We start from the raw sequence: 22,729 nt of genomic DNA on the forward strand, positions 1-22,729 counted from the left end.
GCAAACAAAAAAAGCTCATAGAGTAGGTAATAGTCATGATATCTGACATTTTGAGTGTCTGGTTTACATTTTTTATTTTTATTTTTTGAGACAAGTCTCACTCTGTCACCCAAGCTGGAGTGCAGTGGTGCAATGTCAGCTCACTGCAATCTCTGCCTCCTGGGTTCGAGCGATTCTCCTGCCTCAGCCTCCCAAGTAGCTGGGATTACAGGCGTGCACCACCACACCTGGCTAATTTTTATATTTTTAATAGAGACAGGGTTTCACCATGTTGGCCAGGCTGGTCTCGAACTCCTGACCTCAAGTGATTCATCTGCCTCAGCCTCCCAAAGTTCTGGGATTACAGGCATCAGCCACTGCACCTGGCCTTGGTATATGTGTTTTAATTTGTATTCATTCATTTAAGCCTCATGACAGCTCTGCGAGGAAAGTTCACTATACATCTTCAGGCTGCAGGTAGAGGACCTGAAAGGGACAGGAGGTAACAGTCTGGCCAAGACCACAGAGCCAGGGAATAGCAGAGGAACATTTCACCTGGGCATTGCACTCCAGAGCTGGGCTTCTCACTGTTCTCAACCCCTGGCAAACGCTCACTTGAACAAAGCCAGGTGGTGATACAAAGGTATTTGTTATATTAGTCTCTACACTTTTCTGTGTGCTTGAAATAACTGCAACAAAGAATATATCAGTATTTAGAGTAATGGGGGATTTGCTTGTGTGTGTTTGTGTTTTTGAGATGGAGTCTCGCTCTGTCGCCCAGGCTGGTGTGCAGTAGCATGATCTTGGCTCACTGCAACCTCCGGCTTCTGAGTTCAAACGATTCTCCTGCCTCAGCCTCCTGAGTAACTGGGATTACAGGTGTGCGCCACTACACCCGACTATTTTTTGTATTTTTAGTAGAGACTGGGTTTCCCCGTGTTGGCCAGGCTGATCTCAAACTCCTGACCTCAGGTGGTCCACCCACCTTGGCCTCCCAAAGTGCTGAGATTACAGGCATGAGCCACTGTGCCTGGCCGTTTTTTTTTCTAACAAAATTATTTTCTAACAGAAAGCAATCAGGTGAGAATCCACATAAGAAACAATTTAATTCAGAGATTTTTGCTGCATATTAAAAAAAAATGTACCTTCGGCTGGGTGTGGTAGCTCACTCCTGTAATCCTAGCACTTTGGGAGGCCGAGGCAGGTAGATCACTTGAGCTCAGGAGTTTGAGATCAGCCTGGCCAACATGGTGAAACCCCGTCTCTACAAAAACTACAAAAAATTAGCTGCGTGTAGTCCCAGCTACTCTAGGGGCTGAGGGAGAAGGTTTGCTTGAACCTGGGAGGTCAAGACTGCAGTGAGCCACGATCGTGGCCCTGTACTCCAGCCTGGGCAACAAAGTGAGACCCTGGCACCCTGTCTCAAAAAAAAAAAAAAAGTACCTCCTTGTAAGTAAGTAACACTAAGACTTCATTTAGTGGTTGTCAAGCAAACTGCATTGTATTTTTATTTTCAGTTTTTATGGCTAGTAGTTAAGGGAGAGAAGCTTGGTTGCAGAGAAGAATGAAAGGATGATGGGAAAATAAAAGTAGGAGAGAGGAAAACGCAAGAAAGCCAAGAGATCTGTAGAAAGGGATGAAGGAATTGTATAGGCAGAGAGAATAGGTTCTTTAATTGAGAAATTTATGTTGTCTCACCTTCTGAAATGCCCCCAAAGGTAAGTTATTGTTTTATTTTGAAAAGCTAATGATAGCTACCTTTGTACCACGCTGTGTTCAATGTTTTACACACTTTACCTGTTTGAGTCTCACAACACAGTGTTATGATTCGATCTTGGCCATTGGTCTCACTTTACTGAAGAGGAAGTTTGAGGCTCAGAAAAGTAAGAAACTGGCCGAAGACCACGGTTAGTGAAGACAGATCTCTGATCCAGTTGCAGAGTCTGAGCAATAAACTACTTCAACTGAGTGGTTTCAAAGCACATTTCCTCATTTTACTTGGGGTAATCAAAGCAACTCTCTGAGGCAAAATTATTTCCTGGACTTGCAGCCATGTCACTAAGGAGCAGATGAGGTGAGATCACAGACAGGATCAGAATGATGGCCTGGTGCCAAAAAGATGTGTCCTAGAGATTTTTCATTCCTTTAAGAAGCAGAGAAGGGAGCGATAAATGACTTTTCGTTTTTCACTTTTTTAGACATCGCAGATGGCAGCAGAGAATATTGGAAGTGAATTACCACCCAGTGCCACTCGATTTAGGCTAGATATGCTGAAAAACAAAGCAAAGAGATCTTTAACAGAGTCTTTAGAAAGTATTTTGTCCCGGGTAAGTAGCATAATTTCTCCTGATTTAAGTTAAATCACTTTTTAGGAGAGTGTAAGATTGAGTTCTATGCTTTTATTCCATCAATGTTCATCATAAAGGTAAAAGTATAAAACCTTTTTTTATGTTTTCTCAGGCTTAGAACAGTATTATCTACATTTTAAATTGTTTTTAATTTGGCCTAGGTTTAAAAAAAATATTCCTTACTCTTTTGTATTATATCCAATGGGATTTTTTTGCCTCTCCAAAGAATATTTGTTAGCCAGTCCCTATAAAGAGCATGCATTAGATACACTGAAGTGTGGCTTCTGTTCTCCCTACTATCACTATGTATAACTTAAAAAACAGTTACTGTCAGCTGCTGGTGTTAGCTATCTAAAAGGCTATATAGTAGGGGTCAGCAAACTATGCCCACGGGCCAAATTCCACCCACCTCCTATTTTTGTAAATAAAGTTTTGTCGAAACACTGCCACATCCATTCGTTTTCCAGTTATCTAAGGCTTCTTTTTTGCAGACTTCAGCAGTTGCCACAAACACTATATGCCTCACAAAGCATAAGACACTTACTATCTGGCCCTTTACAGAAAAAGTTTGCCAAATATAGCTCTATAGAAAGAACAAAGTACACATGTACATCAATCTGGGAGTTCTTTAAGAAATTACCCCTCCCTCCCATGAGTGTAAATAGCCTGATGGCACGTCTGAGAAATCAAATCTGATTTTCCCTCAGAGTTTCACACCTTTCTGGAGTGTGCAGTATCTTATTATAGTTCTTTTTGATTTTATGGCACACTTCTTTTGAAACATCTGATTTTATTTTTTTTTTAATTAAGGAAAGTTAAATTTTATTTTCTTCGAAGATGTTTCTGAGAATTTTGCAGTATCTTCTGAGATCATGAAAAACAGTTGATTTACAAAACCAGAGTTGGGAGGGGCTGCATTTGAGAGCTCCCAAAGGGATAGAGTGCTGTCCGAGTGACATGCGGCTGGCCGTTATGATGACTTGTGACCCGGGGAGGGAGTTGCTGAGTGGGCTTGAGCACTTAATTTTCCTTGTAGACGAATTGTCTTGTCTTCCTGCCTATCACTCATGCTAAATTACTTAGCCACCAGGTGTTTTGGAACGTTTAGGTTAGTGTCTTATTTATTTTTTTAAAAAATGACGGAAATGTTGATTATTTTAATGTACAAATATCCTTAGTAGCATTTCTCAGTAGATAACATTTTTTTCCTGAGCTTATTTAAATGGACCAGTCTGCTTCTAGCTGATGCCTTTGCAAAAGCCTCCAGGGTCATAACTCGACTGCCTTTTCTTTATGTAGGGTAATAAAGCCAGAGGCCTGCAGGAACACTCCACCAGTGTGGATCTGGATAGCTCCCTGTCTAGTACATTAAGTAACACCAGCAAAGTAAGCACATTTCTCTTTATACGACACCCTGAAGAAACCAACAAATAGGTCTTGCTCATCTCCTGTCTACATACCTCCAATCATAAAACGTTTGCTGCTTGCAAATTTCTTGGCACAGGTGGAGGACTGGTCATGCAGTTCTATCATAACATAAAAGTTTTACATTAAAGAGCAGATGGGGCCGGGTGCAGTGGCTCAATGCCTGTAATCTCAGCACTTTGAGAGGCCGAGGCGGGCGGATCATGAGGTCAGGAGATCGAGACCCTCCTGGCTAACACAGTGAAACCCCGTCTCTACTAAAAATACAAAAAATTAAAAATTAGCCGGGCGTGGTGGCAGGCACCTGTAGTCCCAGCTACTCGGGAGGCTGAGGCAGGAGAATGGCTTGAACCTGGGAGGCGGAGCTTGCAGTGAGCCAAGATCACGCCACTGTACTCCAGCCTGGGTGACAGAGAGAGACTCCGTGTAAAAAAAAAAAAAAAAAAAAAAAAAAGCAGTAGATTTTCCTATTAAAAAAATAATTAAGATTGGGAAAACATCAGAAAGTGGATTTGTGAATTTAGAGAAGTATACAGCTTAAATTTTTCTTTTTTTAAGAAAATTTTATTTTGGATTTGGGGGTACATGTGCATGTTTATTACATGGGTATATTGCATACTGGTGGGGATTGGGCTTCTAGTGTACCCATCACCCAAATAGTGAACATTGTACCCAGTAGGTAATTTTTCAACCTTCACAGCCCCTTTCATTCTCCCCCACTTTTGGGGAAATTAAATTTCTGAAACTTTATCCTGTAGCTGGCTCTATGATTATAATGAAACATTACTGTTTTATTTAAATAAGCAAGTATCTATGTCCTTCTTTTAATAGCTTGCTTTCCAGACATTTAATCATATTTAAGCCTGGTCAGTTCAACTTTATAACTCCTGAAAAGAGGTTTTGGGTTTTGTGCTAGGGAGGCCAGCTTTCCCTTCTGCTACCAGAGGACTCTCTTTGGCAGTAGTGAGGGAGGGAGTGTTTGTGGAGGCCAGCTCCTTACCACAGGCAGGGTTTACAGTCCTCTGCCATCCCTCCTAGACATATGGCTTTCAGAATTTTTCTAACCTACAGTAAGAAGCACATTTAACATTGTGGCATAGTTCACAAACACACATACCTACACATTCACACACAAAATTAAAAGTTCACAAAACAATATTTACTGTGAACAACATACAATACATACTGATATTTTGTTCTATTTTATTTTTAAAATGCTCATGGCAAACTACTCAGTTGTACCACCTACTAACATGATAGAGGGACCAGTTTGAGAAACACTTCCTTAGATGGATGAGTGCTTCTCAAATTTCAGGTGCTCCGCCTCCCGGGTTCAGGCCGTTCTCTTGCCTCAGCCTCCTGAGTAGCTGAGACTGGTTAAAGTGCAGATTCTGGTTCAGTAGGCGGGGCGGGGGGAGCCCTGAAATGCTGCATTTCTGACAAACTCCAAGGCAGTGCTGCTGCTCCTGGTCTGCAGACCGCCTCTGGGGAGTGAGGTCCTAGACAGCAGTCTTGTAAATGTGAGTTTCTAAGTTAAAATCCAGGGGAACATAGCGTCGTCCAGCCTCCATCTAATACACACTGATCCCACCCTGCAATTCGTTGCAAGTGTGGAAAGGCTATTTGCTTATTTGTTGTGTACAGATGAACCACACACCGCCCCTTTCATGTAGGAAGTTACCTAGGAGGAGAGAGATGACAGATACAGAAACAGCCCCAGCATCAAGCAGCGTGTGGTAGGAGCCCAGAAGTTACAAATAAGAGACATTGGTAACTTCAGTGTCAGAAGAGCAAGGGGAGGGGAAGTTAGGTTTGGTCAGTGGAACCAGAGAAAAGGTGAGGGGTGAGGGGGCAGTGATGCTTTTGGACTAAATCTTGGTGTAGGAATTGTGCCTATGGAAGTGAACAGAGAAGAAGGCATTCTAGACAGACCAGTGTCAATAGACATACCATGAAGACATTCATGTCACTCAGTGGGCTTTCCAGTAAGCCTTATTGCTTGCTTTTTATTTTTGTCCAAAAGGCAGATCTAGGAATATATACATATTCATTCTTCAGGACTCGATAGTTGTGAAGATTCTTTTAAAAGGATTTAAAAGTCTGTCTAAGATTTCAATTTCTAGAGTCATTCTAAGAGAGATGCAACTTTTCAGAAGCTGCTTGTATGTATTGTATATGTTTATGTGTACTTTACATCTTTCTTTTATTCATCTTGAATTGAGAAACTACTATATTCTATTTTATGTAATCGGATCCCTTCTAATAAATTGATCACCTAGGAGTTGCAAAGAAACCAAATAGCCCTGAAACTTGACAAATGAAAATGGCCCTTTCAGTTGTCCAATTAAGCTAAGGGTTAGCTCTTTGATATGATTTGGAGGGATATTAGTAAGAATTTAGATCAACAGGGTTGCATGATGGAGATTGTGTTCTGTGATGTATTGTCTTAGACAGACTTTTAAATCCTTAAAAGAATCTTCACAATTGTTGAGTCCTGAAGAATGAAAAACTTCAGTTATGAAAGTAATCAATATTTCATAGTATGTTGGGAATTTTTTCCTAATTCTTATACAATTAAATGTATGTAACTTCTCCCTTTGGTAAACACATTTCTTTTTTTTTTTTTTTTTCTCAAATTAAAACCCTCAATACTTGTTACCTAAAAGGCACTCAACTGTGTAAATGAACAGATAGAATTCAGAGTCTCCAGTCCACTGTTAGATGCATTCATTCTTGTTTACTCTATTCATGTTGTTTTATTTTTTCTCTTCCAACAATTTCAATAGGGGCAAGCTGCTACAATTCCTCTTTTTAAATATTTTGAATATATTAAAAATATATTGGCCACTAGCCACGTCCTGGGTGCAGTGCTAAACATCAGTCTGCTTGAGTGGTAGTAGTTCATTCCTTTGAAAAAGCGTGCATCGTGAAGGCATACAGCTTTAAAATATTGTCATGATTCTCAACAAATGTTTGAGCACTCACTCCATAGATTTATTGCATACCTAATAAAACAATAACTTATGTTTGTGTAACATTTTACAACATAAAAAGTACTTTTGGTTGTATTATCTTGCTTTGTTCTTGAAACTCAGATACAGTTTTACTTTACCCTCTTACAGAAGAAATTGAGGTGCAGAAAGAAATTATTTGCCCTGAATTGCAGCAGTAAGGGCCTACAGAGTGATTTTCCATATTCTAAGAATATTGATACAGTTCTTAATCTCAAATTATGAAGTCGAATCTCAACAGTAGATCAGATTCGGAGAGAGCCTTAAAATGTGGGTTTAACATGAGTGAGCACATGTGGCAAAGATAAAGAACTTGATTAAGCAGTGGAGACAAGTTTTCCAGCACTCACACCCCTTAGAAGCTGCAGTAAACAGTCCTGTTTTCTAGAGAGAGGGCACTGTTCATGGCGTTGCCCAGAACGTTACAGATTGTGGCTTATGTCCTTCACTCCTGCACTTGGCCAGTCTCCCCATTTCTTCAGCAAGCCAGCAGTGTGTCCTTGAGGAGCAGGCATTTATTTAATGGACCTTCATTTTCTTCTGCTTTTGGTGGTGGCTTCTAGATGGCATTATAATCAGAACACATACTTAGATACTGCAATGTTTGCCCGCGCTGGAACTAGAGATTTATAAATCCCACAGATTCCCCATGGTGTGTCTGATCTGCTATGTGTTTGCTGCCAGGAGCCATCTGTGTGTGAAAAGGAGGCCTTGCCCATCTCTGAGAGCTCCTTTAAGCTCCTCGGCTCCTCGGAGGACCTGTCCAGTGACTCGGAGAGTCATCTCCCAGAAGAGCCAGCTCCGCTGTCGCCCCAGCAGGCCTTCAGGAGGCGAGCAAACACCCTGAGTCACTTCCCCATGGAATGCCAGGAACTTCCACAACCTGCCCGGGGGTCACCGGGGGTTTCGCAAAGGAAACTTATGAGGTATCACTCAGTGAGCACAGAGACGCCTCATGAACGAAAGTAAGATTTGTTTAAATTTGTTGCATAAATAGCTGGGGCATATCTGTGACTAGCCAGGTATGTGCATCCCAGGTATGTTTATTGAGTGAGAGAAATGAGTCAGGCTTTACTCTTGGTTTGGAGATGAAACTGGAAGCAGTGACATGTTCGTTCGAGCTGCTTGTGAGTATACAAGCAATGGGTACATGTATTGTCAGGAAGCAAGTGAAAGTGAGCAAAAATGGTACCTAACATGCATAGTCATTACTCCTCAAACAAAGTAAGAGACGTTGTTGACTGTGGAACTTTGCTGCTGTGAGGAAGAGGGCAAGTGGATGAGTCTCCCCATCTGAAGCCCTGGAGCAGGGTTATAATGGGAGGGAGAGGCGGTGATCCCTACAGGCAGAGCAAGAGAGGTATGCTGGCCTCATGGGGTGACAGGGGTGCCTCGGCTTCTGGTCCTAGCTCTGCCGTGAACTAATTGTGACCTGGACAAATTTGCTAAATTCTCTGAGTAACAAATTGGAGTAGACGTTTTCTAAAATCTGTCGCTGTAAGAATTCTAGATTCTTCTAACAAGATTTATTCATTGTAATAGTTGGGTTCCTCTGACCAGTTAGAATTGTCTGGTTATGGAGAAGAGTAATCAGAAGTTCCCCCCATTCCTTCCAAGTGTCCCTTAGTGATTCATTTAACTCTGTGTGCCAGAGACTATAAATGGACACAGAGTTATCTTTAAAAACAACTTTAAACAATTTTAAAAATCTCTCACCTAATATGAATCAGGGTCACACCTGTGTACAGTCGCTGCCTTCTTCTGACCAGCAGCCGCAGAAGTCCCAGGACCTATGTGTTCGTGTAGTTCATACACGGATCATTGAGAGTGTGAGTTAGTACAGAAGTGTTTGGAATGTTCTGAGTAAAGAAGTGTGAGCATTAACAGTCCTGGATGATGGAGCAGAGCCTCCCAGCTTTGTTTTCTATCAGCCATTGGAAAGAGTTCTTGGTTCTTTGGAATTCAGCGGGGTAGTGGTGATCCCAAAAGCAGGGGACATGTCAGAAGGTACTGCTTAATAAATACACGCTTTTAGAGACACGCATCGTTGGGTTGTAGCTGTGTAAGTTTCTTGTGTTTAACACCCTGTCTGCACATTACTTCTGTTCTGCCTCACCACTGCCTGCCCACTCCTCTGTTGTTGGCGTTTTCAGTGATCATTGAAACATTCCTGTCTGGAGAGTCCTAGTTCTCTTGTGAAGTCTGCTGTTTCTCAAAAGCCAGAGTTGATAGGACTTAGTATCAGTACTTTTCCTTTCTCCATGAAGAATGTAGCTTTATAATAGATGATGTCACACATCCGTAATGGGAGGGATGAGGAGATGCCTGTCTGTCTGCCTCTTTAGCATGGCCCATTCTGCTTTCTTTCCCCCTTGTGAACTCTTTTCCAATTTATCTACAGGAAATAAGACATTGAAATTCAGGGCAGGATATTGTTCATTTTAAAGGGAAATGTATTTTTTAAAGTTCAGATTTTTTTTCTTTTGTTTATACTTTAATTAAAAAATTTTTTTCCTGCCAGTTCCTGAAAAAGAAAATAGAGAAAGAAATATTATTGTTCCTGGGCAAAGTGGCTCACTCCTGTAATCCCAGAGCTTTGGGAGACTGAGGTGGGAGGTTGCTTGAGGCCAAGAGTTCAAGGTTACAGTCAGCTGTGATCGTGCTACTGCACTCCAGTCTGGGTGATAGAGTGAGACCTATTTAAAAAAAAAGTATTGTTGGGAGCATAAACACGTGGGAAATGGTCAAGAACGGCCGTCAATATACTCTGTTTTTCACTGAAAACTACCTTTGCCAGAGAGCGAGCAGAGATGAGGAAGAGGAGTGGAAGAAGTCCTCCACTCTGATAGTGTTACTGGAACAATGAGACAAAAGCAGTTGTACTCCTTCCACCTGTTTGCTCCGTGTCCCTGTCGGCGCCCCCTCTCCTGCTAACCCCCCCGTGCTTTCTCTGGTTGCTGTTTAGTGTGGATCCTTCACCTGTGGGTGAGTCTAAGCACCGCCCAGGTCAGTCTTCAGCTCCTGCTCCTCCACCTCGTCTTAACCCCTCCGCCTCCTCGCCAAACTTTTTTAAGTACCTAAAACATAATTCCAGTGGAGAACAAAGTGGGAATGCTGTGCCAAAGAGGTGAGCACACTCACGTGGCAAGTTTGGTGTTGTCTGTTTTCCTGGGGAGTTCACACTGATGAGGATGTGCTGAATGGGGGGAATGTCAATGCAGGAAGCAGAGCCACTGTGTGTGTGTGTGTGTGTGTGTGTGTGTGTGTGTGTGTGTGTGTGTGTGTGTGTGTGTGTGTGTGTGTGTCTTTGTTTATATTTTGTCTTATTCTCAGCTGTCATTTGAACCAAATTAATTTTACTATTGATTACTTTTCTTAAGATTATTATGAAAACAGATCTTAATGGCAGATTGGTTTGTGTTTGTGTCTGTTTTTTTTTTTTTTTGAGACAGGGTCTCACTCTGTTCCCCAGGCTGGAGTGCAGTGGCGTGATCTCGGCTCACTGCGGCTTCTGCCTTGTGGGTTCAAGCAGTTCTCCTGCCTCAGCCTCCCGAGTAGCTGGGACTACAGGCACACACCACCATGCCCGGCTAATATTTTTATTTTTTTTTGTAGAGATGGGGTTTCACCATGTTGACCAGGTTGTTCTTGAACTCCTAACCTCAAGTGATCCGCCTGCCTCAGTCTCCCAAAGTGCTGGGATTACAGGTGTGAGCCACTGCACCCTGCTGCAAATTGTTTTTTTATACTTATTTTCACATTTCCTTGCCCTAGTGGACACTTGCATGCATGCGTATACACACACACGCGTGCACACACACACACAGGATAACATTTGTGTTTGATCATGTACACTGCAATTTGTGCCATATCAGAAACTTCCTGATTGATTTAGGGGAATTATTTTTCCCAGTTTGAAAGGAAGAGTCATTTGGAAAATGGATGGATTTTCTTTTTTAAAAAATTATTGATCCCATTCATTTAAAATCAAATTTTATTGGTGAAAATGAAAATTAAATCTCGTTCGTGAACTACTTTTAATTTCTTACCTAGTTTTCTTTTCTTAGCATTAGAACAAAAATGTTTCTTTTATTTTGAAGCTTATATTTTATACTTTGTGTTTTTATGTTTCTTTATCCTAAACTCTTTTTTCAACCAAACTCTTAGCATCTCCTACCGTAATGCCCTGCGGAAAAAACTTCATTCTTCTTCCTCTGTGCCAAATTTTCTAAAATTTCTGGCTCCTGTAGATGAAAATAACACCTCTGACTTTATGAACACAAAAAGGTAGGGCTTAATTTAGATATATCAAGCCTGGGTGTTACTAAGTGTTGAATATCATTAGATATACAAGGGTGTTTTAATTACTGTTTTGCCATTTAAAAAATCATTTCAGCTAAATCTGTTGTATCTTCTTTCTTATACTTTTTTCTTACTGAATGCCATTTTTAAAAATGTGCAACCAACCTGTTCTCTAGTTTTGACGAGGATTAGTTTAAGTGTTATCTTAAGAAAAGTCTTTGCCAAGTCTCTGAGACCAGTGTTTCTGGGTAGTGAGCATATGTCTGTTTCAAATCAGGATGTCTGATCTGTTCAGGACGTCTAATCTGTAAGTTGAGGGGATTGCTTACTTACAGGTACATAACTTGGGTATAAATTGGAAGGGCCTTCTCAGGTTGGCCTGTGAATAGGAGAAAACATTTATGATTGTGTTTATATATTGATAACTATATTTTGTAGTTTAAAAAATACACACGTTAAAACAGTCATCATCATCAAGTGACTGCATAGTTGTTGCCTTGCTGGTTCTGTGTAATTAAATTGCAAGTTTTTTCATTTTTTGTGGGAATCCTTGGAGACATGGGCCTGTGCTGAGCAGATATTCCCATGCACAGAAGAGGGCAGAATGGGGCCCCTTGGCATCACCCCCTTTCCCCCTTTAGGCAGTTTCTCTTTATCAAAGTGGCACCAAGAGAGGCCCAATTGGAAGCTATGATATGTGGAACATGTTTCTTAATCTCTGTTACAATCGAAATCACTTAAGGGCATGTAATCTTTCTCTTTTCATGAAAAGAATCCTGTAAGAAAGCAGTTCTTTAGGAATGATGACCCACTGTGAGCTTGATATAACTTCTGTGATTAATTATTTGTTTATACAAAGATAGTTGATAATTTAGTGATTTGTTTAAAAAAATGTTAAGCTAACAAAATCCCGTGAATTCCTCCCCACTAGTCATAAATCAATCATCTTATAATTTTAGGGACTTTGAATCCAAAGCAAACCATCTTGGTGATTCTGGTGGGACTCCTGTGAAGACCCGGAGGCATTCCTGGAGGCAGCAGATATTCCTCCGAGTAGCCACCCCGCAGAAGGCGTGCGATTCTTCCAGCAGATATGAAGGTAAGGCCCGTACCTGAAATGAAACCTCAAAGAGAGCACGTTGACAGAGGACCCTGGGAGCCCCATCATATTGGTAAGAAAGCAGAGCGCTGTCCTCTTCAGTATTGGCAGGTCTGAGGCAGTCACAAAGGTAACTAGGGAGGGAATTTAGAGGTTACCCTACATTTCTTAGGGAAGGAATTTAAAGCTAATTTAGGGTAACCTCTCCATAAACAGGAGCACAGCTCTGATGTTTAGAGTGGTCACAGTGTTAACCAGCGGTGAATCCAGACAGGTCTGCAGCAACCTCACTTCTTGCCTCCTAGGACATAAGGCAAAAGGAGAGACTGAGGCAAGTTTTAGAGCAGCAGTGAAAGTTTATTAAAAACTTCGGAGCAGGAATGAAAGGACGTCAAGTACACTTTGAAGATGGTTAGGCGGGCAACTTGAGAGATGAAGTGTGAGATTTGGCCTTTTGACCTGGGGTTTTATATGCTGGCATACTTCCGGGGTCTTGCGTTCCTTCTTCTCTGATTCTTCCCTTGGGGTGGGCTGTCCGCATGTGCATTGGCGTGCTAGCACTCGGGGGTTGTGGGGGAGCATGCGCAGGGTGTTTACTGGAGTTGTAGGCGTGCTCACTTGAGGCGTTCTTCCCTGTCCAGTCTAGCATTCCTAGAGGAACGTCATGGACCAGTTAAATTCCGCCATGTTGCCTCTTAATGCGCATGCTTGAGCCCACTCGCCCAGCTCCCGAGATCTTATTGGGAAGCTGCTGCTCACCAGTTTTAGGTGTTTTCTGTCTACTGGGAGCCCGCCCTTCCTTGGTGCCCGCTGTGACCAATGATCACTTTAGAGAAACCGTTGACAACTGCCTGACCAACACCTGATGGTCGCCTGACATTGCTGGTGCATATCTGGAAGGGGCCCTCTCCTGCCGTCCTCATGTCTGACGAGCTACCCGCTGTAACCAAAGCGTGGGCTTCGGAGTCTGCTTTCAAATCCCAGCTTTTCCCCTTAGGAGCTGTGAACTAGAATAAACTGTCTAAAGTTACCACCTATAACCTGGGATTAATTATGCCTGTTGCCACACTGATAGAGACAAGGCAGCATGATATCATTACTGATAACATTTTTTTTTAAAGCATTCAAAATTCATAGTACTGGAAAGAAAATCAGTGATGCGAATGTTTCCAGGGTAATGTCACCTCCTATGCTGTGGAAGTCCCTCTGGTGAGCCTGGCCCCTTGCTTCTTTTGCCCCAGCCCTTCCTTGTGGGGGCACCATGGAGCTGCCACTCACCTGCACCTTTTTTCCCTCAAGTAGTTTGTACCTATAAAGTATTCCTGCCGTGGGTGGCCCCTCGGTGGAGCTGCTGAGCCTAGCCAGGGTTTGATTTCTCTTCCTGCCAGTGTGAGCCAGATGGCCACATCTCTCTTCCCCTGCCCCGTGGAGAGGTCTGCTTACCGCAAAGAAGGGCTCTTCCTCCCAGGTCCTGTAGCACCCTGTTAGAGGGTGTGGAGTGGAGCAGTGGGAACCAGAGCCACCAGAGGGAGGCCCTGGAGGAGGAACGAAGCTGATTCATGTCTGAAAGGGGTGCCAGAACCCAAGTTTCGGTGTTTAATAAAGAGTGCCTCGGTGTTGCGGTGGCCATACCTCACAGGGCATGGTCGCTTGGAAATTTCTGCTCGGAAATGCTTTGTGCAGTGGCCACGATGCGTTAGGGGCCACACGTGACTGCTTGCTCCATCATAGAACAGTTCCAAGTTTTCAAACGAGCATTCACAGACTGAGCCGCATCCTGCCTCCCTGTTCTCTCATTCCTGGCTTCTTCTCTGGTCTCTGAAGCCACACGGAAGTGTGTTTGCATCTGTTTCCTGCCCTTCAGATGACAGAGGACCGTGGAAGCTGCTGCCTCCTTTAGCTCTCTTCTCCAGGGGAATTGCCCTCGTCACTGTTTGGGAACCCCTGGTCCGAGTCCTGTCCTCTGAAGAGCCTCTGCCCCTCGTGGAGTCCTGAGTTGAACTTGGTGTTCACTTGGCCTCTGGCTCTGGCAGTGTGTTGTTCCTTCCGTTGACCTGCCACTGCTCTGTTAATGCAGATTGATCTTCATAATCTGTTTCTGCTTTAAGTGATTAACTCAACATTCTTGGCTCTTATTCTATCTTGTCCTTTGGGATATGAACCCTTATTTAAATTTGGACTGGTTTCCTGACTTGGCACAGTTGACCATGCCTGTAAGCTCAGTGCTTTGGGAGGCCAAGGCAGGAGGATCCCTGGAGGCCAGGAGTTCGAGGCCACCCTTGGCAACATAGTGAGACCCTGTCTCTACAAAAAATAAAAATTAGCTGAGCGTGGTGTTGTGAAGCTGTAGTCCTAGCTACTTGGGAGACTGAGGCAGGAGGATTACTTGAGCCCAGGAGTTTGAGTTTACAGTGAGTTGTGATCACACCCCTGCACTCCAGCCTGGGCAATAGAGTGAGACCTTGTCTCTGGGGCGGGGGTGGGGGGAGTCATGTCTATACTTGAGAAGTTTTTTTCCCTCACCTAGTTTGTACCTATAAAGTATTCATCAGTTTTGAGCAGTCCTTTTGCGATTGTTTTGAGTCTTGATTCTGGTGACCAGTAAGTTGTATATATTTGCCTGTCAAGTGGACAAACATGGCCTTTGTGCCTTTAAGTAATGGCTAAAAGTACCAAACAGAACAGGGCCTGGCATAGTTGCTGCTCCTCCTGTTCCTAGGCCGTAATCACCCCTGATTCATCAGACCCCAAACAATTCAGCTCCTCTCCCTCCTGTGCCCCGCCACCCAATCTCCTGCAGGAAGATGTCTAGAGACCCCTGTCAGCACTAGGCAGAAATCACCATCCATGTCCACCTTTCCTCTGATGCAGGCTCCCACTAGCCCCTCTGGCTTGTGCCATGCCAGCCGTGAACTCACCCTCATGCCCCACCCGAGCCCTTGCACAGGCTATTCCCTCTGCCTGGAATGCTCTTCGTCAGTATCCCCATGGCTCCCTCCCTCCCCTTCCCTTGTATCCTGACTCTCCCATAGCAGCTCTCTTCCTGTAACACATGTTCACAGGTTCATCTTCGTCACCCATCTCCAGCAGCTCCTGCAGGCTTGATGGCTGCTTTTAAAGGCAGGCAAGTCAGTGGCTCAGATTCTTGCAAACTTAGTGATTAGTGATTTCTCAACTCCCTCCTCATGCCTCCTCTGTCTCTATAGGCACATATTATTTCTTATCTCTTCTCGGAACCAAGCTGCCTGAATTTCTGAATAACATTGTTTAAGTGCTCTGTGTATGCAAAAGAAAAACAAGAGAATAAAAGGATTATTAAGGAAGAATTAATAATAGCCACATATTATGCTCTTTTTATACTCTGCCAAGTGCTTTACATGAATTATTTCCTTTAATTAGACAACCTTAAGAACATCGACATTTTTATGAAGCCCATTTTACAGGTGGGTGAGTGGAGGCTGGGAGTGGCTTAAATCACTTTCCCCAAACCAGGGAGTTAGTGGGAGCCAGAGGCAGGACCTGAGCTCGCGGGTCTGAGCTCCAAAGCTCATTCTCTGAACTGTGCACAGCCCTAGGCTGCAGCCAGAGATGCAGGACGCTGCGGGACCCTCTGGAGGTGGTCCTGCCTGTGCTTCCCTCTTCCCACAGGAAGCTCCCTATAGGCATCTGTGTTGGGCGTGGACTCTCAGTGTATCTGCATGTCTTCCTGTTGGCCAGAAACCAACACTGAATGGAAAACATGTTTCTGGGCATTTTAATGTACGTACTTGCCTTCAGTCAATCTCCTCCGCCCCCTTCCGCCCTGACCGCCTCCCTAATAGCCGTGGGACTGGAGCTTGAATGGCAACTGATTTCTGTCTGAGAGGACAAATCAGGCATCTTTGTCCTCTGCCACTGTCTGTTCCCCATCCTTAGGATGCACGATGCCAGAGCCCTCCACTGTGGTCTGTGACCACTTTGACCCACACCAGCAGGTCTCCATATGTTCCTTCCAGCTGAGAGACATCACATCCAAAGACAGTTTAGAGCTCTGAGGTTTCTTTCCCCAGAGGTCCGTGCTTTGTGCAAACTGTCTCCAGCCAAGCGTGCACAAGACTCTGTTCCTGATTTGCCTGGGCGGCTGAGCCATGGGCAGCTGAGCCTGCAGCTGCTGGACTCACTGCATTCCCACTCTGACTTTGGCATGAAAGACACACAAGTGTGCTTGTGAGAAATAGATCTTAACAGTGCCTTTTAACACCTATTTCAGGTGCTCAAAATGACTGCCTGTTTTACATTTATATTCTGGCAGTGCAAACTTCAATTGGACAGGAAATCTTACAACCTTTCTTCCAGGTGAAAAAGCGAGGCAGGGATGTTTATACAGTTCCATCCGTGTCATCCCACTTGGAAGATACTAGTAAAACACACGAACAGTAATACAAAAACCATGGTGTTTGCAATAGTGATAATGTTACTAGTGAAGGAAAAATAGAAACTTTCTGTAATTTGGAGATTCTAATTTTTATACGTGGGCTAAAAAAAAACCTGGAGAGAAGGGTGTTAAATGAGTAAGGAGTGTGTCTCTAACTAAATATAGTGTAAAAAGAAGAAAATACAAAGTCAGGCACAGCGGATAGAGGTGGATAGTCTAATCTCTAATAGTATAATGGGCAAAATTGTCTCAAACAAAATTAGTCTGCCTCTTGTTTACTCAGGGATGTGTAACTGTTTTCTGTGCACAAAATCCCCATGAAATAATTAAGTTGCAAGAATCTGAATTTTATATTTTGGAAACCTATCTGAGGTAGGTAGGAAGTTAATTTATATTTAGAAATTTGCTTGCATATGCCTAGTAGCTCCAGGGCAAATATTCCCAAATCCCAGACTATTTTTTTTTCTTTTTAAATTCAACAGTGACCAGTTGGTCTCTTGTAAGAATTACAGCTTTAAGTTAGCAAAGTCTAAGAGGGCTGGTTTTAATCCTGAACCTCAGAGGGTCCCTGCTTCTCAGATACTAAGTAGGTCACGTGCACAGCAGGTACTACATTGAAGGGAAATTGTATGATAAATAGGAAATCAGCGATTTTTACTTGGAGACTTGGCAAGGCAAATGTTTTTGTAATAAAAATAGATCGTGAAATAGAATCCTGAAAGCTGCCTGTTTAAATGTAAAACAAATGGCTTTAGTGATGCTTTAAGTGTGGCGGTCACTTCTGGCTGCCGCAGAAACTATAGAAAGTGCATTCTCTCTTCTTGGTGCTGTGGGTTCTTAGGGTGAATGCCTTGTGTGACGCTGAGTATGTGGAAGGACCATTCATTCTTGGTAACTATACACTAGGCAGAGGGTGGCATTAGCGAAGCTGCTGCGGGTTGGGTGTGTTTAAGATTTGGATTTATTTTTCTTTTAAGTTTTATTTTTAGTTCCAGGGTACATGTGCAGGATGTGCAGGTTTGTTACATAGTTAAACATGTGCCATGGTGGTTTGCTGTACCTATCAACCCATCACCTAGGTATTAAGTCCAGCATGTAGTTATTTTTCCTAATGCTCTCCCTGCTCCCTGCCGCCCCCCAACAGGCTCCAGTGTTTGTTGTTCCCTTTCCTATGTCCATGTGTTCTCATGATTCAGCTCCCACCTATGAGCAAAAACATGTGGTGTTTGGTTTTCTGTTCCTGCGTTAGTTTGCTGAGGATAATGGCTTTCAGCTTCATCCATGTCCCTGCAAAGGACATGGTCTCATTCATTTTTATGGCTACATAGTAGTCCATGGTGTATATGTACCACATTTTCTTTATCTAGTCTATCATTGATGGGCATTTGGGTTGATTCCATGTCTTTGCTATTGTGAATAGTGCTGCAGTGAACATATGCATGCATGTATCTTTGTAACAGAGTGGTTTATATTCCTTTGGTTGTATACCCAGGAATGGGATTGCTGGGTCAAATGGTATTTCTAGTTCTAGATCTTTGAGGAATTGCCACACCATCTTCCACAATGTTTGAACTAATTTATATTCTCACCAACAGTGTAAAAGCATTCTTACTTCTCCACAACCTCACCAGCATCTATTGTTTCTTGACTTTTTAATAATCACCGTTCTGACTGGTGTGAGACAGTATCTCATTGTGGTTTTGATTTGCATTTCTCTAATGATCAGTGATGTTGAGCTTTTTTTCATGTTTGTTGGCTGTATGAATGTCTTCTTTTGAGAAGTGTTTGTTCATGAGAGAGACATATTTGCTCCTCTGAGTAAAGGGTAAGGATGCTTACATCTGTGTGACAGCCTTCTCTCATTTTCAGAACCTCACTGTGGATCGCCATCGTTGGCCTGTAAACGATAGGTAAAGCAGATAGAGGCAGTCTCATCTGTCAGATGAAGACCTGATACACCTGTTGATTAAGAGGCTTTCTTCAGATCATGGTTTAGAGCAGTGTTTTACAAACTTGATGTGTTTGGAGTCTTCTGGAAATCTTGTTAAAAAGCAGACTCTGTTGCAATAGGTCCGGGTGGGTTCTGAAGTTCTAACAAGCTCCCCAGTGAGGCTGATGTTTCGGGTCCACTGTGAGGAGGCAGGGCTTAGAATAAACAACCGTGGGAAATCCAGTCCAGATCTTTGATGCGTCCTAGGTTAGGCCTGTCTGTTAGGCTGCCCTGGGTCTCTAGTGATGGACTCCAGGAGTCTCTCAAGTCTCAAATAAGTCTGAGTCATCAGGGATATTTTTTGAGAAGAGTTGTGCTGTCTGAAGAAGCAAAGAGTGAGTGTGATGGGGAAAATGCAGTGATTAAAAACATGGTAAGGTTTAAAGAAAGATTTGACCATATGCCAGGTGAACCCAAATGTATGGTGCTTTGCGTCTTTCCTGCCCTTTGGTTTTCCAGGGAGGCAAGGCCTTATCTCTTATGGAGCACAGGAGACACAGTGTGGGCGTTTGTTTTCTCAGCCATGGGCTCTAACCTAATTGTCAAGCCTACAAAAAAAAAAAAAAAATGCTGAAAATCAGCTTCTGACTAGATATCTGGTAGTACATAATCTCCATAATTTTCTCTCTGGGTGTATTATGCAAAAGATAATCCTTTGTTATTAAGAAACAATTTTTAAGGCAACTCCCAACTTTGAAACGGGGAAAAATCATTTTATTTACCTCTATGTGCTAGGGAACAATATTAAAGTTAGTTTTATACTTTTCCTTTAAGCATTTCAGATTATATTGCGCATTTCACCAACAATAGAAGCTTTCAGACTTTATATGTCTTGTAAAAAAAAAAAAGCCTAATATAGATAAGAATAATTTATTGATTTGAAACCCATTGTATAAGAAAATAGTCCAGTGAAACTTAAGTTCAAAGTTTTTTTTGTCTTGTGGGTGTAGCTATGTCAATATGCCTAGTTTATAGTAACATTAAGTCTAGCAGATTAGATATTAGGTATCAATTGAGATGTAAGCAGTAATAAACAGTAATGCCTAAACTGAAGTATATAATCTGAATCTTTATGATGACCAATTTATATTATTGTGAAAAACTTAGGAACTGATTTGAAACATGATTTACATGTTTTACATGAAACATAATTTACATGTGTCATATATAGTTTTCAATAATTTACATACCAGCAGGAAATTTTAGTGGATGATATAAGTGGAATAACTGCAGGTGAAACTTTGCTGGAAAATACAAGCATAGTGACATCTGTGCACCAAAAGCACCTGGGGAGATTTTTTAAAACATGGGCCAGACATGCCTTCCTGGCTGTCTCCCTCACTGTCAGTGAGTGTGGGGATGGGGTCTGGGCCTGAATTCTTTCTTTCTTTTTAGACTCCTCAGGATTCTGATTGCTGCCACGTTGAGAGGGTTGACCTCAATTCAGACCTCAGAGGGTGACTTGAGAAACTGTCACCACTTGGTGGCAGTGTTGCTCCCCGCATCTTGATTGCCCTTGTTTCTTTCCAATCCCGGAAAAGTGTGCTTGTTTTTTTTTTTTTCCCTGCGTGTTTTTGTTTTTGATCTTGCTACAATATTTATATTCCTTGCTCATTTGCAACTTATTTGAATGGAGAGCTACTTTCTGAAATCTAGATGTTTTTCTTTTTCTACAGGGTTTTAGGGCATGGACAAAACAAGGAAGAAAAAACTTGTCTTCAGTTGGCAGAGACATGGATTTTTAAGATTGTTCTTGATTTACTTTCTGTATAACTTTGCTTTTCTGTGGTGAACAAAGACCAGGTTCAAGATAAAATATTGCAAGCCAAGAATCTGATTGTTCATGGATTTCTATGGTTAAAGATACTTGATCACCTCCCCATCCGCCCCCCGCCCCACCCACCCTGCGCCGCCCCCACACCCCATTGTGCTTCTTGGCTTGTCATTTCAAAAGTCAAGGAAGTCACAGTGAATGGCAAGATTTTACCTCGACTTGCTATTTTTGTGCCTGTTAACAATTGTGAGTTAACACTGACTGAGCTTTTCCTAGTGAACCTCTGGCGTTTAAACAGCCAGTCCATAACACTGTGTGAGGGCTGGAGCTAAGGTTATTGGTGACACAAGATAGCACCTGAGCCAGTGCTGCTTGGTAGGAGGACTGAGGGGAAGAGGGCTGAGGGCTTGGATGCTGAAATGCTAGAGTCACATGGCCTGGATTTGAATCCCTGCCCTCCTGTTCTGATACCAGCTGACCCATGACGATGCTATAGCACCTGACAGCAAATTCCTCCTTAGGGCTGGTCTAACTCTAGAGTGTGTGCCTGTGTCCTGCAGGAGAATGTCCAAAGTGGGTGATCTTGATCTGTTAACCTTTGAACTTTAACCTATACCAGGGAACCATTGAAGAGTTTAAAGCACGTGAATGACAAGTAGTTTGAAAATATTTCCAGGGGGATAGAATTTGTGGACATATCTGAACATGAGCAGCATCAAAATCAGGGCTGGGACTAGAGTGAGGCCAGCACGTGTCCAGGGTGCAAAATGTAAGGGGGCATTCACTTTCAGGGCCTGGCAGGTGTGGACCCTGAACTTCCAGGACCTTGAGAGTGAGTGTCTCCTAAGGATTACACCCTGGGGGCCTGTTTGCCTCATCCTGGTCCCTGGTCCTCTGTATACCCTATTGCCTGCTTCAGTAAACAGGCAGCCCTGCAAGGGAAGGAAGGGTTGGATCAGCTCTGAGGAGGGAGTTTTTTAGAAGGATAGGTTTGTTTTGTTTAAAAAACAGCTTTATTGAGATATAATTCACATCCTATACAGTTCGTTCATTTAAAATGTACAGTTCAATGTTGTGAGGTTATTTTTTGGTATATCCACAGAGTTGTGCGACCATCTCCACAATCTAATTTTTTTTTTTTTTTTTTTTTTTTTTTGAGACGGAGTATTGCTCTGTCGCCCAGGCTGGAGTGCAGTGGTGCGATCTCAGCTCATTGCAACCTCCGCCTCCTGGGTTCAAGTGATTCTCATGCCTCAGCGACCTGAGTAGCTGGGATTACAGGCGTGCCCTACCAAGCCTGGCTAATTTTTATATGTTTACTAGAGACGGGGTTTCACCATGTTGGCCAGACTGGTCTCCAACTCCTGGCCTCAAGTGATCCTTCTGCCTCAGCCTCCCAAAGTGTTGGGATTACAGGCGTGAGCCCGACCCACCGCAGTCTAATTTGGAAACATTTTTTGTCCCCCTAGAAAAAAACCTGTAGCTGTCACTTGCCAATCTACTGCCGTCCACCTCTAACCATAGACAGCCCCTAATCTGCTTTCTGTCTCTATAGATTTGCCTATTCTGAACACTTCATCTAAGTGCAATCATATAATATGTGGTCTTTTGTGTCTGGCTTCTTTGATTTAACATGTTTTCAAAATTCATTATGTCATAATACATACCAGTAATCCATTCTTTTTTAATGACTTATTAATATTCCGTTGTATAGAGACATCACATGGTTTATCCTTTACCAGTCGAGAGGCATTTGGATTGTTTGCAGTTTTGGCTGTTATGGATAATACCGCTGTGAACATTGATGTATGTGTTTTTGTGTGTTGAATGTGAGCTGGTGTGGAACCTCCTCCTCCAGGGGGGCCTTACCTGTGATTGTACCCACTGGGATGGTTAAGCCAGCAGGGATGGGAAGGGTCTGGTCCTGCTGGCCCCAGGCTTTCCTGCAGGCTGCCACGTGCGTTTCTTCTGCCTAGGCTGAAACGGAGGCTGCCCTGGTTTCTGGCACTGCCCTCATGAGTGTGTAGGAAGGCTGGGGGAAGCCAAGTCTCCAGGGTGCCTCCATCAGGGACCCTGCAGCTGGGAGGCAGCCAGAGGGCGACAGGTTGGTAGCATTCACACAGAGCTACATTTCTTTTTTTTTTTGAGACAGAATCTTGCTCTGTCGCCCAGGCTGGAGTGCAGTGGTGCGATATCCGCTCACTGCCGCCCCCACCTCCCAGGTTCAAGCAATTCTCCTGCCTCAGCCTCCCGAGTAGCTGGGACTACAGGCGTGCGCTGCCATGCCCGGCTAATTTTTTGTGTTTTTAGTAGAGATGGGGTTTCACCATGTTGACCAGGATGGTCTTGATCTCCCGACCTCGCAATTCACCTGCCTTGGCCTCCCA

At 43.2% G+C, this 22,729-nt stretch overlaps 1 protein-coding gene across 15 annotated transcripts in view; it reads left to right on the plus strand.

Moving 5' to 3' along the window:
* TBC1D1 (TBC1 domain family member 1) overlaps window positions 1-22,729 on the plus strand; it is a 250,388-nt gene that overhangs the window by 154,839 nt on the left and 72,820 nt on the right. For 5 of the 15 annotated variants that reach the window (XM_019025598.4, XM_055385751.2, XM_055385749.2 and 2 more), the window contains 4 exons: window positions 2,178-2,306; window positions 3,627-3,713; window positions 7,448-7,728; window positions 12,025-12,164. In XM_019025598.4, the coding sequence (XP_018881143.2) occupies window positions 2,178-2,306; window positions 3,627-3,713; window positions 7,448-7,728; window positions 12,025-12,164 (637 nt within the window). Of the gene's footprint in view, window positions 1-2,177; window positions 2,307-3,626; window positions 3,714-7,447; window positions 7,729-9,728; window positions 9,891-10,930; window positions 11,051-12,024; window positions 12,165-22,729 lie in introns of all 15 variants that reach the window. The other 10 variants (XM_055385755.2, XM_019025597.4, XM_055385747.2 and 7 more) reach the window with 4 other exon arrangements.

Source organism: Gorilla gorilla, chromosome 3, assembly GCF_029281585.2.
Source record: "Gorilla gorilla gorilla isolate KB3781 chromosome 3, NHGRI_mGorGor1-v2.1_pri, whole genome shotgun sequence".
Classification (NCBI taxonomy): domain Eukaryota; kingdom Metazoa; phylum Chordata; class Mammalia; order Primates; family Hominidae; genus Gorilla; species Gorilla gorilla.